The 18,654-nt window shown below is 56.5% G+C and overlaps 1 protein-coding gene across 4 annotated transcripts in view; it reads right to left on the bottom strand.

The window, feature by feature from the left end:
• Positions 1–42: 42 nt before the first annotated feature.
• Positions 43–18,654, bottom strand: part of HDGFL2 (HDGF like 2) — a 31,987-nt gene continuing 13,375 nt past the window's right edge. The window contains exons 4-16 of one of the 4 annotated variants that reach the window (XM_034946518.3): positions 15,186–15,386; positions 12,411–12,527; positions 12,258–12,329; positions 8,381–8,543; positions 8,186–8,261; positions 7,768–8,077; positions 5,846–5,949; positions 4,213–4,286; positions 3,868–3,938; positions 3,329–3,430; positions 2,538–2,751; positions 931–1,057; positions 43–343 (exon numbers count right to left, since the gene is read on the bottom strand). In XM_034946518.3, the coding sequence (XP_034802409.2) occupies positions 244–343; positions 931–1,057; positions 2,538–2,751; positions 3,329–3,430; positions 3,868–3,938; positions 4,213–4,286; positions 5,846–5,949; positions 7,768–8,077; positions 8,186–8,261; positions 8,381–8,543; positions 12,258–12,329; positions 12,411–12,527; positions 15,186–15,386 (1,731 nt within the window). In that variant the 3' untranslated portion in view covers positions 43–243. The remainder of the gene's footprint in view (positions 344–930; positions 1,058–2,537; positions 2,752–3,328; positions 3,431–3,867; positions 3,939–4,212; positions 4,287–5,845; positions 5,950–7,767; positions 8,078–8,185; positions 8,262–8,380; positions 8,544–12,257; positions 12,330–12,410; positions 12,528–15,185; positions 15,387–18,654) is intronic. The other 3 variants (XM_034946519.3, XM_034946520.3, XM_063599788.1) reach the window with 3 other exon arrangements.

Below are 18,654 nucleotides of genomic sequence, written 5' to 3'. Positions count from 1 at the left end.
CACTGCACCAGCAATGCTAGAAAACCAAGCCAATAAAAGTGATTTCTTTTTTCATTAAAAAACCCTTTATAGTCATTTCATGGTGGTTGGAAATCACAGAAATTAGGCAGAAAAAAAAACCCCAAGGGAACAAATACAAACAGCACAGCGTTCCCCACAGTTCTCCGCTCTGCTCTCCTGCGAGCCGGGGAAAGAGAGGGGCAGCCTGAGCTTGGGCGGGGGCTGGGCCTGGCTGCCCGCGGCTCAGCTCTCCTCGTCCAGGGCCTCCGAGTCCCCCCGTGCCCTCTCACGCTCCTGCCGGTCGCTCCCAGGCCTGTCCAGGTCGGGACCCTCCCGTATGCTGCTGGTGGAAACAGCAAAGGCGGTGTGAGGATGCCCTCCCGCCCCTGCCCTGCCTGTAGGGCGGTTGGGTGGGATGGGCACCAAGGAGTGTACCCCCGTTGTGGCACCTGAGGCTCGAGTGCCGCCCTCCTATCTGCCTGTCTTCTGCCACTAGAGACCACAACCATCTCCAGGGTCCCCACGCTGGCGCCAGCCAGGCATAGCACAAGGCAGCTGCTGGGTAAGCGAGTGACTCCACTGAGCCTTGTACCAGACAGCAGCCCACAGTGATGGGCACTGGCACTGTCAGATAGCCGGGTGCCTGTGCTCGGGGCCTACCTGGGCCACCCTGGAGGCTCGGCAAGAAGCCACCTTCCCAGGAGGCCGGGGGCAGGCAGCTCAAAGCCCTGGAGCTGCCTCTGTAGGGGCCGCTGGAAGTGCCAGCCAGCGGGGCCCTGGGGTCAGCTGTGAGGGTGGGAGGCCCGAGTAAGGACGACATCCCTGGGACCCATCCCAGAGGGACTGGCACAGGAGGAGCGGCTCGGACCCAGGGTGCGCATCACACCGCTGCCGCTCAGGAGTCCAAACCCCACGGCCCGGGACACTCACTCGTGCAGGTCTTCAGAGGAGCCACACCTTGGCCCCTCCTCCGAGTCCCGACCCTCCTCGTGCTCCTTGTCCTCTGCGCTCTCCCCCTTCTGCGATGTGGCCTCGCCATTCACTGGGGCTGAGAGATCTGGGTGGGACAGAGGGGTCACAGGACACTGCTGGGCTCCAGCTGGGAACCCCAGAACCCTTCCCTGTCAAGGACTGGACCAGGGGCCAAGCTGAGCGCCATGGGTGACACGTGCCCATCCACCTGGACCCCGGCACCTGCTGTCCAGTCTGCAAGCTCCTGACATGGGATGCTGCAGCCAGCCCCAGCCCGAGCCACACTGGCCTGCAGAACTGGGGGCCCAGGAAATGAGGGAACATGGGCAGCCCTGAGAAAAGCCCACAGCAGCCTGGGAAAGACAAAGGAAGACGAGGTCGGGCACGGGGGCTCACAATCCCAGCACGTGGGAGGCCGAGACGTGAGGCTCACTTGAGCCCAGGAATTCAAGACCAGCCTGAGCAACATGCCAGCAACCCTGTCTCTACAAAAAATACAAAAATTAGCACGTCCTGGCCGGGCGCAGTGGCTCACGCCTGTAATCCCAGCACTTTGGGAGGCCGAGGAGGGCGGATCATGAGGTCCAGAGATTGAGACCATCCTGGATAACACGGTGAAACCCCATCTCTACTAAAAAATACAAAATATTAGCCGGGCGTGGTGTTGGGTGCCTGTAGTCCCAGCTCCTCGGGAGGCTGAGGCAGGAGAATGGCGTGAACCCAGGAGGCGGAGCTTGCAGTGAGCCAAGATCACGCTACTGCACTCCAGCCTGGGGGACAGAGCAAGACTCCGTCTCAAAAAAAAAAAAAAAAAAAAAATTAGCAGGGCGTAGTGGTGTAGGCGTACAATCCCAGCTCCTCAGGAGGCTGAGGTGGAGGATGGCTTGCGCCCAGGAAGTCAAGGTTGCAGTGAGCTGTGATTGTACCACTGCACTCCAGCCTGGGGGACAGAGCGAGACCCCATCTCAGAAAAAAAAGAAAAAAGAAAAAAAAGACACTAGCCTTCGGCTGCCCCCTGGGCCGCAAAGCCCCATCCCAAGCTCGCCCATTCCATCTCCAAAGGGCTGCTCTGAGCACCCGTAATGGGGCCATGTCAGCCCAGTAGCCCCACAGCCAGCAGCCCCGAGGGTCACACCCCATCTCCTGTCGGCCCACCAGGCAAGCAAGGGCACCTGAGGCCTTCGCCCCCGAGCCTCCACCGACTGCCTCTCTGAACAATGCCCCACTCTTTGCCGCCGCTGCACAGAGCCACCCGCTCTCTGGGCATCCCAGGGTTGGAGACGGTGGAGGCGTGTGCTGTCATGCACTGTCCCCGTCACCCCTCTGGCGTGAGCCCCAAGTTGCCTGCATGCTGGCTGCCTGGCACACGGTAGGACCTGAATGCCCCTCACTGGCAGCCCCAGGGATTAAAGCCGGGTCTGCACGGAGACCCCAACAGGACATGACACTCTGGCGGGTTTGGGGCAGAGAGTAGAGCTGTGCTCCCCTTCTGGAATGTTCTGCAAAGCATCTGTTTCTTCAGCTGAGGAGACTGAGGTTCAGGGCCCACCCCACCCGCCCCTCACCGGTGCTGGGCTTGTCCTCCGCCTTCTCCTGGGGGGCCTCCTCCCCGGCCAGCTCCTCCCCGGCCAGCTTCTCCTCGGCCTTCTCCTTCTCCATCCCAGCCTTGTTCGCTTTCTGCACCGCCTCGATCTTTGGGCCGAGGACCCGCGACTTGAGCCGGGTATAGACTTCTGCCGCCTTCTCCATTACGTCCTTGTTCGCTTTGTAACGGCGAATCTGGCCACCAAGAGAAGAGGCCTGGCTCACCCAAGTGCAGCGGCCCTAGCCCCGGCTCTGAACCCCCCGCCCCAGCAATGCGCCCCTCCCGCAGCCCCTCCCGGGAGCACAGCTCTGTGCAGCAGGCATTTCTTTTTTTTTTTTTTTGAGACAGAGTCTCGCTCTGTCACCCAGGCTAGAGTGCAGTGGTGCGATCTCGGCTCACTGCAACCTCTGCCTCCCAGCTTCAAGCAATTCTCCTGCCTCAGCCTCCTGAGTAGCTGGGATTACAGGCGTGCGCCACCACGCCTGGCTAATTTTTGTATCTTTAGTAGAGATGGGGTTTCACCATGTTCGTCAGGATGGTCTTGATCTCCTGACCTCGTGATCTGCCCGCCTCGGCCTCCCAAAGTGCTGGGATTACAGGCGTGAGCCACCACGCCTGGCAAGCACCAGGCATTTCTACCCAGCAGCCCACGGCCTCCTCGCTGACCCAGGGCTGTCCCGACAGGAACCTGCTGGGGGCCTGGGCTCCCGGGCAGGCACCTGCTCCCAGCTCCCCCGACTGCACCCTGCGTCTCTGATTCCCCCGCCATACCTTCTTCAAGGTGGCCACCACGTCTGTGTTCTTCTGGAGGATCTGAGAGGTCACCTGCAGGGTTCCCAGCTCCTCTAGGGCATTCAGGCACCTCTTCACGTCCTGCAGGGTGGGGTGGGAGTGAGGGAGACGGCCTGGCCGAGGGATCCCCAGGGGTCCCAGGGCCCCGATGGGTGGAGGAAGACATCCTGGGCTCTCCTTGAGGGGAGCTGAATCTGCAGAACAGCTCCCCCCAGCCCCCGTCCAGTTGACGGGGAACTCCAGGGATAGCCAGATACTTGGGGTCCCAGGTACGTGGGGGTTGGTCCTGGGGGCCTCCACACACCACCTGCCGGGAAAGCTGGGTGCTGCATGTCAGGACCAGCTCCCCCAGGGCCCTTGGCCAGGAGACCCCATGCGCTCACTAGCAACCGGAACAGACTACTGGCCCACCCACCTGCAGGACCCCGGCTTTGCCTCAGTTTCCCAAGACGTCTAAGGGAGCCCGGCAGGGAGGTGGCAGCGGGGACTGCTTGGCTCACAGGCCCTGAGGGTCTTACCGGGCTGTCGACCTTTAGGGCAAACTTGATCTCACTGTGCAGCTTCTGCAGCTTCTCCTCCACGGAGGGCTCTGGGCCAGGAGAGAGAGCACCGTGTGGGCCCAGGCAGGACCACAGGGGGCCAGCTGCTCGAGGGCAGGAGCCTCAGAGCCTCTGGAGGAGTTGTCATGGGGGCCCCAGGTCTGCAGGCTCAGCCCCCACCCCTGGAGGCACCACCGGCCAGGCCGGCCGGGGATGTGCTGAGCACCCTCTCTAGGGACAGGCGGGACAGGCCGGCCATGCCACGGCTGTCCCCGTTCCCCTCGGCGAACTCAGTGTGGGCAGTGCTGGGCAGCCAGGCCTCACCTTTCTTCTTCTCTACCTTCCTGTCCATCGAGAAGCCCTCGGACCGCTTCCGGGTCCGCTCCACCTTCACGGGCCTGTGGAGAAGTGCTCCCCTCAGTCGGGCCCCGTCACCGGCACTCTGCCACTGAGGGGCTGGCGCCTGAGGGGGTGGACCCAAACCCACTGCAAAGGAAACCTTTGGGAGGCCCTGGGAGCTAAGCTGGGAAATGGGAGGCGGGGAGGCCCTGCCACAGCCTAGGCCTAGGGCAGACCAGGGCAGCCACAGGCTCGAGCTGCCCAAAGATACAAGCCTTTTCCCGAGTTCTCATGAAATCCCAGGATTCTTTTCCTCGTTCACATGGCCAAGGGCTGGCTTTGTCTACCAGAGTCAGCGAGCTAGGAAAAGGCCCTCAAGGGTGACACGCGTGCAGGAGAGAGGCCCATTGCTGAGGCTCGGTGCCATGTGCTGCTCTGTACCCCGCCACTGCCATACCGGCCTGCGGAATTCTCATGGGCAGGTTTGCCCACTCAAGGCCATTTAGAAAGTGGGCTGGGGGACCAAGCACGGTGGCTCACGCCTGTAATCCCAGCACTTTGGGAGGCCGAGGCAGGGGGATCATGAGATCAGGAGATAGAGACCATCCTGGCCAACACGGTGAAACCCCGTCTCTACTAAAAATACAAAAAATTAGCCGGGCGTGGTGGCACACACCTGTAGTCCCAGCTACTTTGGAGGCTGAGCTAGGAGAATCGCTTGAACCCAGGAGGCAGAGGTTGCAGTGAGCTGAGATGGCGCCACTGCACTCCAGCCTGGGCCACAGAGCAAGCCCAAGACTCTGTCTCAAAAAACAAAAACAAAAACAAAAAAACGTGGGCTGCAGCCAGGCACGGTGGCTCACACTTGTAATCCCAGCACTTTGGGAGGCCAAGGTGGGCAGATCACAGAGTCAGGAGATCGAGACCAGCCTGGCCAACAAGGTGAAACCCCGTGTCTACTAAAGCAACAAAAATTAGCCGGGCGTGGTGGCGGGTGCCTGTAATCCCAGCTACTCGGGAGGCCTGAGGCAGGAGAATCGCTTGAACCCGGGAGGCGGAGGTTGCAGTGAGCTGAGATCGCGCCACTGCACTCCAGCCTGTGCAAAAGAGTGAGAACAAGACTCCATCTCAAAAAAAAAAAAAAAAAAAAAAGTGAGCTGGGAGACAGGCTCTGTCTGCCCATCACACGGGGACCAAGATGCAAACCCCTAGGCCGGGGTGCAGTTTCTCCCTCCTCCTCTGCTTGTGGACATTGGGGATGGACTGTTCTCTGGGATGGGTCATCCTGGGCACTACAGGGCGCTCAGCAGCGTCCCCAGCCTCCACCCGCTCCATGCCAGGAGCACCCCCCAGTCATGACAACCACAGATGTCCCCGGACGTGGCCCAGTGTCTCTGGAGGCGGAATCACCCTGGAGGAGACCCCTGGGCTGGGCAAAGATCCCACTCCCGCAGCAGCGATTCCTACGCAGCCCACACAACCCGAGGACCAGGAACTTCAACCGGGTCCAGCTCCAAGGCTGAACTCAGAGGTGGGGCTGCCCCTGTGAGGGGTGAGGGTTGTGGGGTGATGCGGGGTGCGGGGCCCCCAGGGTGTGGAGGGGCAGAGCAGGGCTCACTTGGCTTGCTGCTTCTCCTCGGGCCGCGCTCTCTTCTCCTTCTGGCCAGGTTTCCTGGCGGGCTCTGTGCTTGAGGACTGCAGCTTCTTCGCTGATTTCTTGGCCTATAGCAGTCAGGAAGGGCACACTGGAGCAGTGGGAAGAGGGGATTACCCAGACCCCTAGCCCATCCCACTACCAGGAGATGCAGCTCGACCCTCTCTGCCGCCCTCCACACTGTTTGAAGGTGCTGGGGCAGGATGGGAGAGGAGGGAGGACCCAGTGTCTGGTCCTGAGTGGATCGTGGGGTTCTTGGAGCCCAGGCCCCATCCAGCGGAGGAACAGCCCCCTTCACTCCTCCTGCCCAGCAGTCCTGGGCTGTGGCTGAAACGCCTCCTGCACCAGGAGTTCGGTGCCCTTTCTGTGATGAAGGGAGTGACAGAGAGAACACGGCGCTGTTCGTGCTTTCCCCAAAGAAGGCAGGCCTGGCTGAGGGGCACCAGCACGTGGGCCCCAGGCACTCAGTCTAGGTGAGACTCTGGATTCAGGCCACATTTCCTGAATCTCCACAAGGGTAGAGGGCGTGACAGGGCCCGCAGCACCACACGTGGTAGAGGAGAGTCCTGACAGTCACCACCCTAGGAGGCCTCCTACCTGCTCCCACGCTCACCTGCAAGCTGCACCCCATGGCAGCCTGAGGGCACCCGAGAGCACCCGAGTGAGGGCCTGTCCCTACCCTGTCCAGTGCCCTCCATGGCTCCCACCTCCCTCAGGGTCAAAGCCCAAATCCTCCCTGCAGCCCACATGGCCCTACCCGGCCTGCTCTGTCGGTTCCCCACCGCCCTCCTTTTCCCTCTCTCCCCTCCTCCCTCCGCTCCAGCCGCAGAGGCCACCTCGCTGTTCCTCCAGCACGCCAGGCGCAGTCCTCTGGGCCTGTGTGTGAGCTGCTTCTCCTGCCTAGAATGTATCCCCTCCCAGGAGTCTTCATAGATCCCCTCCCTTCATTCGGAGCCTATTTTTTTTTTTTTTTTTTGAGATGGAGTCTCGCTCTGGCCCAGGCTGGAGTGCAGTGGCACAATCTTGGCTCGCTGCAACCTCTGCCTCCCAGGTTCACGCCATTCTCCTGCCTCAGCCTCCTGAGTAGCTGGGACTACAGGCGCCTGCCACAACGCCTGGCTAATTTTTTTGTATTTTTAGTAGAGACAGGGTTTCACCGTGTTAGCCAGGCTGGTCTTGATCTCCTCACCTCGTGATCCGCCCGCCTTGGCCTCCCAGGGTGCTGGGATTACAGGCGTGAGCCACCGCGCCCAGCCCATTCCGAGCCTTTTACTTAAACCCAAACGCAAGCCTTTGGAGTCTACTCACACCTTCAGGGTCTACTCTATTTAAAAGAGAAACCCCCTACCCCACTTGACCCTTCTCCTTAGCACCGAAAACTCCAGACAGCATGCACTACCCTCATGTCATCTGTACAGCTCCTCCCTCCCTTGTTTTGTTTTGAGACAGGGTCTTGCTGTGTGGCCCAGGCTGGAGTGCAGTGGATTGATGACAGCTCACTGCAGCCTCCAACTCCTGGGCTCAAGCAATCCTCCTGCCTCAGCCTCCTGAGCAGCCGGGACTATACAGGCACACACCACCACGCCCAGCTAATTTTTTAAGGTTTTTATAGAGACGGGGTCTCTCTATCTTGCCCAGGCTGGTCTCGAGCTGGACTCAAGTAATCGTCCCACCTCAGCTGCCCAAAGTGCTGGGATAACAGGCGTGAGCCACCAAGCCCGGCCCCCTCCCTCCCATGAATGTCCCCTCCTCCAGGGCAGGAGTTTCTGGGCCCACGCACTGCTTTCCTGATGTGTCCCGGAACCTGGGATACTGCCTCCTACCTAGTAGATGCTCCATAAACGTGTGGAGTGAAGGCAGGGACTCCCGGCGCCCTCCCGGCTCACCTCTCTCTCCAGCTCGGCCTCGGGCTCGGAGTCAGAGGAGGACGGGGGACCCCGGCCCCGGCCCTTGCGTCCCCGCTTCTTGACGGGCTCATCGTCCTCCCTGAACTCGTCCCCGCTGCTGCCGCCGCTGCCCCGCTCAGCCTCCCCGCGGTCGGCCCGCTCGCGCCTCCGCTCCTTCTCCTCCTTCTCCTGCTCCCGCAGGCGCCGCAGCTCCTCCTCCTGCTCTCGCCGCCGCCGGGCCTCCAGCTCGCGCCTCCGCGCCTCGTCCCGCCGCTTCCACTCACTGATGCGGTCCACCTCGTCGCTGTCACTGGAGGCGGAGGGGGCGGTTGGGGACCTCCGTTCCTCCCTCGGGAGCCCGCCCTGCCCCTCAGCCGATGGAGGAGCCGCCAGAGGGGACCCCAGCCCCAGCACCCACCTGTCACTGCTGGAGCTGGACGGAGGCCGTTCAGGCTTCGGTTTCCGCCCTCGCGGCTTCGGGGGAGGCTTCTCCGCTACAGGAAGAGGAGGAGGGGGTGACCTTCCCTTCCAGGGCTCCAAGGTGACCAGGGGACTGCCTGGGAGCGCCCCGGCAGGGGCCAGGCCAAGAGATGTGCGGGCGCGAGGGCCCTACCTGGCTTCCTGCTCCTCGGAGGCTTCTTCACAGACACATCGGAGTCGGACGAGGAGGAGGAAGAGGAGGAGGAGGAGGACGCCGACCGCGCCATGGCCACCGGCTCAGGCTTGGCCCCGTCCGAATCGGCCCTGGAGTCGGAGTCGGAGGCTGACGGCGCCTTCTGGGGAGAAGCAGGGACAGGCGTGAGCATCAGGAGCCCCACCGTGAGAAGCGGGGCGCACCAGGCCAGAGGAGGCTCCCGCACCCCTGCAGCCGCCAGGCTCTGCGGGCCTCGGCTCAGGGCCCGGCTCCGAATCCCCTCCCACCCACAAAACCCACCTCCACCCCAAGTGAAAACCGGGATCCCAGGCGGCCCTGGGCACGCTGGGCAGCTGCTGGCCCTTCACCTCATCTTCCGCAGTGAACTGGGTACATCAGAAGCCCGGGGTTCCCAGTGGGAACATCTTTTCTTTATGCAAAATCTTGTGCGGAGGCCACATCAGACAAGCTGCCGTGCTCTACCGCCTCCACCCGAGTATCCTGCCAAACACACACGCCACACACAGACACCACACACACACCACACACAGACACCACACACACACAGACAACACACACACCACACACCACACACACACCACACACACAGATAACACACACACCACACAGACAACACACCACACAGATACCACACACCACACACACACACACATAACACACCACACCACACACACCGCACAGACAACACACACACCACACACACACCACACACAGACAACACACACCACAGACACCACACACAGACACACACACCACAGATACCACACACCACACACAGATAACACAAACACCACACACGCTGCAGACACAGACAACACACACACCACACAGACACTACACACACACAGACACCACACACTACAGACACCACACACACCACACACAGATAACACACACCACACCACACACACAGACAACACACACACCACACAGATGACACACACACAGATACACACCACACTACACACAGACACCACACACACCACACACACAGACAACACACACCACACACACAGACACACACCACACACAGATACACACCACACACCACACACACCACACACACAGACAACACACACACCATACAGATACACACCACACACAGACTATTGTCTATACAGATAACACACACTACACACACAACAGACACCACAGACACCACACACACATAGATACACACTACACACCCCCCACACTACACACGCCCCACACAGAGAACACACACACCACACACGCCCCACACAGAGAACACACACACCACACAGACAACACGCACACCACACACAGACAACACACAGACAACACACCACACACAGATAACACACATACCATACACACACACCACACAGACACCACACAGGTAACACACACACCACACACACAGACAACACACCACACACACACCAGACAACACACCACACACACACCACACACACACCAGACAACATACACACAACACATACACACCACATCCAACACAGACACCACAGACACAGACAACACACACATCACAGACAACACCACACACACACACCACACACAGATACACCACACACAGACAACACACATACCACACACAACAGATACACAGATAACACACACAGATAACACACACACCACAGATAACACGCATACCATACATACAACACATGCACACCAGATACACCACACAGACACCACACAGACAACACACACACCACACACACCAGACAACACACACCACACAGACAACACACACCACACAGACAACAGACAACACACGCACCACACAGATAACACACACACCACAGACACCACACATACCACACACAACACAGATACAGATAACACACACCATACACACCGCACACACAGATAACACACTACACAGATACACTACACACACAGATACACAGAAAACACACAGATAACATACACACCATACACATAACACACGCCACACACACCACACACACCGTACATACAACACACACAGATAACACACACACCACACAAAGACCACACACAGATAACACACATACCACACATACACACCAGACACCACACACACAAACACATCAGACACCACACAGACACCACAGACAACACACCACACACACAGATAACACACATACCATACACACACACCACAGACACCACACACACACAGACCACACATATACCAGACACACAGCACACACACACCACACACACAGACAACACACACACACCATACACAGACAACAACACGCACACCACACACTACACACATTACACAAACAACAAACATACACACCACACACACAGATAACACATACCATACAAACACACCACACAGACACCACACACAAAGACCACACATATACCAGACAGCACACACACACCACACACACAAACAACACACATACACCATACATAGACAACGCACACACCACACACACCACACACTACACAAACAACACAGACAACATACACACCACACACACAGATAACACACATACCACACACACAGATAACACACACCAGACACACACCACAGACAACACACACCACACACACACAGATAACACACATACCACACACACCACACACACAGATAACATATACCATACACACAGATAACACACATACCATACACACACCACACAGACAACACACATACCATACAACACAGACAACACACACACAACACAAACCACACACATACACACCAGACAACACACACAGCAAAGACACACAGGCAACACATACCACACACACAGATAACACAACACAGACCACACACACACCACAAAGACACACATATCACACACCACACAGATAACACACACACCAGACACACAGACCAGACAACACACAGACCAGACACATCATAGACACAGACACACCAGACACACAAACACCCGACAACACACATACCACACCACACACATACCACACACCACACACAGACAACACACATACCACACACCACAGACAACACACATACCAGACACACACCACACAGACAACACACACAAAACACACCATACACAGATAACACACAGACAACACACATACCACACAAACCATACACACGTACACACCAGACACACAAACACAAACACAGACACCACACAGATACAAACACTATATGCATACAGCAAAACATAATGCAACACACACACACAGAGACACACAAACACAGACACATAGATACATGAACACAGTATGCACACAGGGACACACAGGCACACACACAGGCACCACATATACTCACATGGGAACACAGAGGCACAACACATAGACACAGAGGAGAGGTACAGCACACACACACAGGCATACAGGCACAGGGACACAGGCACCAGAAACACACACACAGGCACGACATGTGCACACACGACACACACATCACACATGCACAATCTACACACACACTGCACACATACAGACGTACATGGTCACAAACATGCATACACACAAGTAGACACACGCACGTGGACACACGTGCACAGAGACAGAACACACACAATCCGCTCATATACACACTGGCACACACCTCTCTCCTCTCTTCTGTCTCCCTGTCGCGCTCTCGCTTTCTCGCTCTCTCACTCTCATGCAGGCGCGTCAGGACTGCTTCCCTCCCTTCTGATGCCAGCATCCCAGAATGCCCCTTTCCAAACCAGATGGTGGGCTCCTGGAGGCAGTGCAGCCATAACGAGGTGCCACGCTCAGGGCAGAGGCGGTCCCCTCAGGTACCCTGCAGTCCGTGTCCCACCCCCTCCAGAAATGGCCCGCCCCTGCCCTGGGGACAGCACTGGAGACCGCAGAGGTGCCCCACGAGTGGGCATGGGAAACAAAGTCAAGTGCACGCTACCTTTTTTTTCCGTCCCCCCAGGGGGCCCCTCCGTGGCGCCCGGACCGCTGCTTTCTTCTCAGGTGTGAAGTCCTGGGGGAGAGAAGTGAGCTGAACTGGGGCCCACTGGCAGCCACCACGCTTCCCTGCCATCCCAAGGAGCCACCGGCCCACCTGGTCGCTGGTCTTCTCCGACTCAGATGAGCTTTCCGAGTTCTCCTCTTCGGATGGGGACACGCTGGCCTGATCCAGGTCGCTGGAGGCCTTTCGGGCTCGTTTCGAGACCGACATCTGAAAGGGGAACGGCCTGAACGCTCAGTGATGGGAAGGCCGGGCTCCTGGCAGGAAGCCCCCAGCTGACTGCCCACCACCCACGAGAGCTGAGCTCTGGAACCTCTCTGGCGGGCCAGGAACCCTCTGAGAACCTGATCAAACCAGGGATCTTGAACCTTGAGGACATTATGCTTGGTGAAAGAAGCCAGTCACAAAAAGACAAACTCTTATAGGAGGTCCCTAGGGCCATCAGACTCACAGAGACAGAAAGTAGGATGAGGGGCACCAGGGCTGTCGGGGGGGGGTGGTGGGAGTGAGTGTTTCATGGGACAGCATTTCAGCTTGGGAAGACGAGAAAGTTCTGGAGATGATGGTGGTGATGGTTGCACAACCACGTGAATGTGCTTAATGCTGCTGAACGGGGCACTTAAAAATGGCTAATTTTGGCCAGGCACGGTGGCTCACACCTGTAATCCCAGCACTTTGGGAGGCTGAGGCGAGCAGATCACCTGAGGTCGGGAGTTTGAGACCAGCCTGACCAACATGGAGAAACCCCATCTCTACTGAAAAACAAAATTAGCTGGGTGTGGTGGCGTATGCCTGTAATCCCAGCTACACAGGAGGCCGAGGCAGGATAATCGCTTGAACCTGGGAGGCAGAGGTTGCGGTGAGCCGAGATCGCGCCATCACACTCCAGCCTGGGTGACAAGAGTGAAACTCCATCCCCCACCCACCAAAAAAAAAAGAGAGAAAAAAAAGAAATAATCCTTCCTTGGCTCAGAAACCCCTCATATACTACAGGTATTTTTTCTAAATTCTCTCTGTTCTTTGCATTTTCCAAGTTATCTACTATAAATATGGTTTATCATTTTAGAATCAGAAAATAATACAAAGTACACATGACTCTATCAAAAGAATTTGCTGCTAGAATCTGGTCCTTTGTTTCTACACCCAAATAGTGAGAAATGGTCAAAAGGCAGGACAGAGAATATACCCAGGAGAATGGAACACACACATCTGCACAAAACCCTGTACAGAAACGTTCACGGCAGCCTGATCTGGAATGGCCCAAAAGTGGAAACAACCCAAATGGCCAGCGACATGTGGATCAACACACCGTGTTCCCTCCACACACCGGAATCTGACCCGGCCAGGAAAAGGAAGGGAGGCAGCCAGGCACGGTGGCTCACGCCTGTCATCCCAGCACTCTGGGAGGCCGAGGCAGGCTGACAGGAGTTCGACAGCAGCCTGGCCAACATGGAGAAACCCCGTCTCTACTAAAAACACAAAATTAGCCGGACGTGGTAGCAGGCCCCTGTAATCCCAGCTACTCAGGAGGCGGAGGCAAAAGAATTGCTTGAAGCCGGGAGGTGGAGGATGCAGTGAGCAGAGATCATGCCATTGTACTCCAGCCTGGGCGACAGAACTAGACTCCGTCTCAAAATAAATAAATAAATGAAACGAATGGAGCTGACCCGGGCTGCAGTGCGGATGCACCCTGAGGACGTCCACCCTTGGTGAAGGAAGGCGGACACAAAGGCTATGCAGTGTGTGACCCCATTTCTATGAAATGCCCAGGAAAGGCCCCTCCACAGAGGCAGGAAGGGGATGTGTGGGTGCCAGGGGCCAGAGGAGGGGATGCGGAGGATCAGCTGATGGGGACCAGGTTTCTTTTTGGGGTGACGGAAATCTCCTGGAATAATGGTAATGGTTGCACAATTCCGTGAACACACTAAAAACCACTGAGGTGTATATTCAGGAAGGATGAATCTCATGGTGTATGGACTATCACTCAATTTTTTTTAATGCATACTGAAAAACAATTATATTAAAGAAAGGCACCAGGCCAGGCACCATGGCTAACGCCTGTAATCCCAGCACTTTGGGAGGCCGAAGCAGGCGGATCATGAGGTCAGGAGATCAAGACCAGCCTGGCCAACATGGTGAAACCCTGTCTCTACTAAAATACGAAAAATTAGCCGGGCATGGTGGTGGATGCCTGTAATCTCAGCTACTTCGGAGGCTGAAGCAGGGGAATCGCTTGAACCCAGGAGGTGGAGATTGCAGTGAGCTGAGATCGTGCCACTGCACTCCAGCCTGGCAACAGAATGAGACTCCGTCTCAAAAAAAAAAAAATATGGTGGTGGTGCCCACATTCCCAGCTACTGGGGAGGCTCAGGCAGGATAATTGCTGGAACCCAGTGGCAGAGGGTGCAGTGAGCCAAGATCGTGCCACTGCACTCCCGCCTGGGTGACAGAGGGAACTCCATCTCAAAAAAAAAAAAAAAAAAGAAAGGTGGCCAGGCGCAGTGGCTCAAGACTGTGATCCCAGCACTTTGAGAGACCGAGGCAGGCAGATCACCTGAGGTCAGGAGTTCAAGACCAACTTGGGGACCTGGTGAATCCCCGTCTCTAACAAAAATACAAAAATTAGCCAAGCGCGGTGGCAGGTGCCTGTAATCCCAGCTACTAGGGAGGCTGAGGCAGAAGAATTGCTTGAACCTGGGAGGCGGAGGTTGCAGCGAGTCGAGATCACGCCACTGCACTCCAGCCTGGGCGACAGAGTAAGACCTTGTCTCAAAAAAAAAAAAAAAAAAAAAGGGCAGGAGAGCAAGCCGCCAGGCGAGACATCAGGGCAAGGGGATGAAGGGCCAGCCCACCTTGGACCTCCCCTACCTTTAGCGCAGGTGTCTTCCTCTTCAGGCCACTGTTGTCGCTACTCTTGTCTGAGTCCGAGTCGCTCTCCATCCTGTCGCTGGCAGCTGTGGCGGTTACCGCTGTGACGGCCATGACCCCCCGGTCCTCATCGTCCTCGTCAGCGTCACTGCCGCCGGCGGGGTTGGCCTCGGGGGCCTCGCTGTCGGAGGAGCTCACCGGCTGTGGGAGTCGGGGCAGAGAACGCGCGTCACCACCAGTCATGGGTGGATTTCCTGATCAGGACTGTGACCCAGAGGACGGCAACCACACGCGGGATCCTGAATGTCAGGCGTGTTGTCTCCTGGCTTTACAAATGGGGAAACCGAGGCCCAGAAGGGCCGAAGAACGAAGGCAGGAGAGTGAGATGGATTCGTGTATGGTGGGCACTAGGGTCGGGCCACAGGCTTTAGGGTTAAACCTGGGGCAAATGACTTCAACCTCTCTGTGCCTCAGTGACCATTTCTGGGCAATGGGGATGGCTCAGTTTTGACCTCAGAGGCCTGTGACCAGGAAAGCATGGAAGTGGGAGGTGGAGCACCTAAGACAGTGCCGAGACCATGTCAAGAGGTCCAGAAATGGTTGCCCTGGCTGGGCGTGGAGGCTCACGCCTATAATCCCAGCACTTTGGGAGGCTGCAGCAGGCAGATCACCTGAGGTCAGGTGTTCGAGACCAGCCTGGCCAACATGGCAAAACCCCGTCTCTACTAAAAATACAAAAATTAGATGGGTGTGGTGGTGGGCGCCTGTAATCCCAGCTACTCAGGAGGCCGAGGCAGGAGAATCACTTGAACCCACGAGGTGGAGGCTGCAATGAGCCGAGATCACGCCACTGCACTCCAGCCTGGGCAACAGAGTGAGACTCTGTCTCAAAAAAATAAAAAAAGAAAAGAAATGGTTCCTTTTTTTTTTTTTTAAGTCATTCAATTATCAGGAGGAAGAAGCCAAGCTAGGACAAGACCTCTGGGCTTCTACCATCCAGGCACTGCTATTTCTCCTACACTCAAAATGCCCGCTCAGGCAGTGACAGCCACAGAAATCACAAACACCTATCTGATGCTTCTTATGTGCCAGGCACGTGACCGGGTCACACACTGAGCCAACGTTTGCTGAGCAGTCATGAGTGTCGGGCACTGGGCCGGGGGCATCAAGAACACAGAAGTGACCGTGGCATCTCCCTTGCCCCTGGGAGCTGGTTTTCTAGCGGGAGACCCTGAACATTGCCATTTAAACACAGACAATTCCAAATCGTGGTGACAGGCAGGAAGAAAACACGGGCGTATGGTTGTAAGGATTCAGAGAGGAGTAGGGCTGGTGGCTCACGCCTGTAATCCCAGCACTTTGCGAGGCCAAGGCAGAAGGATCACTTGAGCCCAGGAGTTCAAGACCAGCCTGGGCAACATGGCAAAACCCCCTCTCTACAAAAGATGCACATATTAGCAAGGTGTGGCGGTGTGGGCCTGCGGTCCCAGCTGCTTAAGGGGCTGAGGCAGGAGGATCGCTTGAGCCTAGGAGGCAGAGGTTTCAGTGAGCTGTGATCACACCACTGCACTCCAGACTGAGTGATAGAGCAAGACCCTGTTTGTAAGAGAGAACCTGGGTGCGGTGGCTCACGCCTGTCATTCCAGCACTTTGGGAGGCCAAGGTGGGTGGAACACGAGGTCAGGAGTTTAAGACCTGCCTGGCCAAGATGGTGAAACCCTGTCTCTACTAAAAATACAAAAAAAATTAGCCAGGCGTGGTGGCGGGTGCCTGTAATCCCAGCTACTTGGGAGGCTGAGGCAGAGAATTGCTTGAACCCAGGAAGCAGAGGTTGCAGTGAGCCGAGATCACACCACTGCACTCCTGCCTGGGTGACAGAGCGAGACTCCGTCTCAAAAAAAAAAAGAGAGAGAGAGGAGAGTGTTTAGCACTGGGTGATTGAGGAGGCCCCTCGGAGGATGTGACATTTTTACAGAGGAGTTGTCAGAAGCATGGGAAGGGGTAGGAGCTAGCGGCGTTCCAGAGAGCAGGAATGGCACCAATGAAGGTCCCCTTGGGAACCAGAAGAAGCTGACATATACCCATATGGGGCACAGAGAAGCAGGTGGAGATGGTGAAGAGGAGGATGAAGAGTTAGGCCGTGGGTGGCTCATGCTTGTGGGAGGAAAATGTATGAGCGCCAGGTGTATTTTTTGTATTTTTAGTAGAGACAGGGTTTCACCATGTTGACCAGGATGATCTCAATCTCTTGACCTCGTGATCCACCCGCCTCAGCCTCCCAAAGTGCTGGGATTACAGGAGTGAGCCACCGTGCTTGGCAGAGATTGCGATTTTTTCTTTTTTTTTTTTTTTGAGATGGAATTTTGCTCTTGTTGCCCAGGCTGGAGTGCAATGGCACGATCTCGGCCCACCGTAACCTCCGCCTCCCGGGTTCAAGCAATTCTCCTGCCTCAGCCCCATTACTCATTCATTCAGTGATGATCATGGGACACCTGCTAGGTCCTCCAACAAACATCATGGGATACCTGCTATGTGCCCAGCTCTGTGCTGGGCACTGGGGATAGATACAGCTAAAACGCAGTCCCTACTGTCAGGGAGCTCATGGTCTACCGGGGAGACAGACAAGTCCACGCAGTTACAACAAGCTCAAGCTGTGCTGCCACAGCTCCCAGCACAGGCACCAAGCAGCACACAGGCCAGCCTCGCCAGCGTGGAACACCTGACCGAGTGATTGCCCGTCACTTCTTTCCTAAATAACTGCTTTTTTTTAAGAAGACAGAGAGAGATTGAGTTTTCGTGGTGGTTGTTTTTTTTTTTTTTTTTTTTGAGACGGGGTCTTACTCTGTCACCCAGGCTGGAGTGCAGTGGCGCAATCACGACTCACTGCAGCCTCAACTTCCTGGGCTCAGGTGACCCTCCCACCTCAGCCTCCTGAGCAGCTGAAACTACAGGTTTGCGCCACCATACCTGGCTAACGTTTTTGTATTGTTTTTTTCTTTTTTTGTAGACCTGGGGTTTCACCATGTTGCCCAGGCTGGTCTCAAACTCCTGGGCTTAAGCAATCCTCCCACCTTGGCCTCCCAAGTTGCTGGGATTACAGGTGTGAGCTACCGCACCCCACGAGATTGAGATTTTTTTTTTTTTTTTTTTGAGACGGAGTCTCGCTCTGTCGCCCAGGCTGGAGTGCAGTGGTGCCATCTCAGTTCACTGCAAGCTCCGCCTGCTGGGTTCACGCCATTCTCCTGCCTCAGCCTCCCAAGTAGCTGGGACTACAGGCACCCGCCACCACGCCTGGCTAATTTTTTTTGTATTTTTTTAGTTGAGACGTGGTTTCACTGTGTTAGCCAGGACGGTCTCAATCTCCTGACCTCGTGATCCACCCACCTCGGCCTCCCAAAGTGCTGAGATTACAGGTGTGAGCCACCGCGCCTGGCCAAAACTGAGATTTTTAAAAGCCACATTCTCTGAA

This window comes from Pan paniscus, chromosome 20 (assembly GCF_029289425.2).
Source record: "Pan paniscus chromosome 20, NHGRI_mPanPan1-v2.0_pri, whole genome shotgun sequence".
NCBI lineage: Eukaryota > Metazoa > Chordata > Mammalia > Primates > Hominidae > Pan > Pan paniscus.
This window is presented reverse-complemented; position numbering and strand designations above follow the sequence as displayed.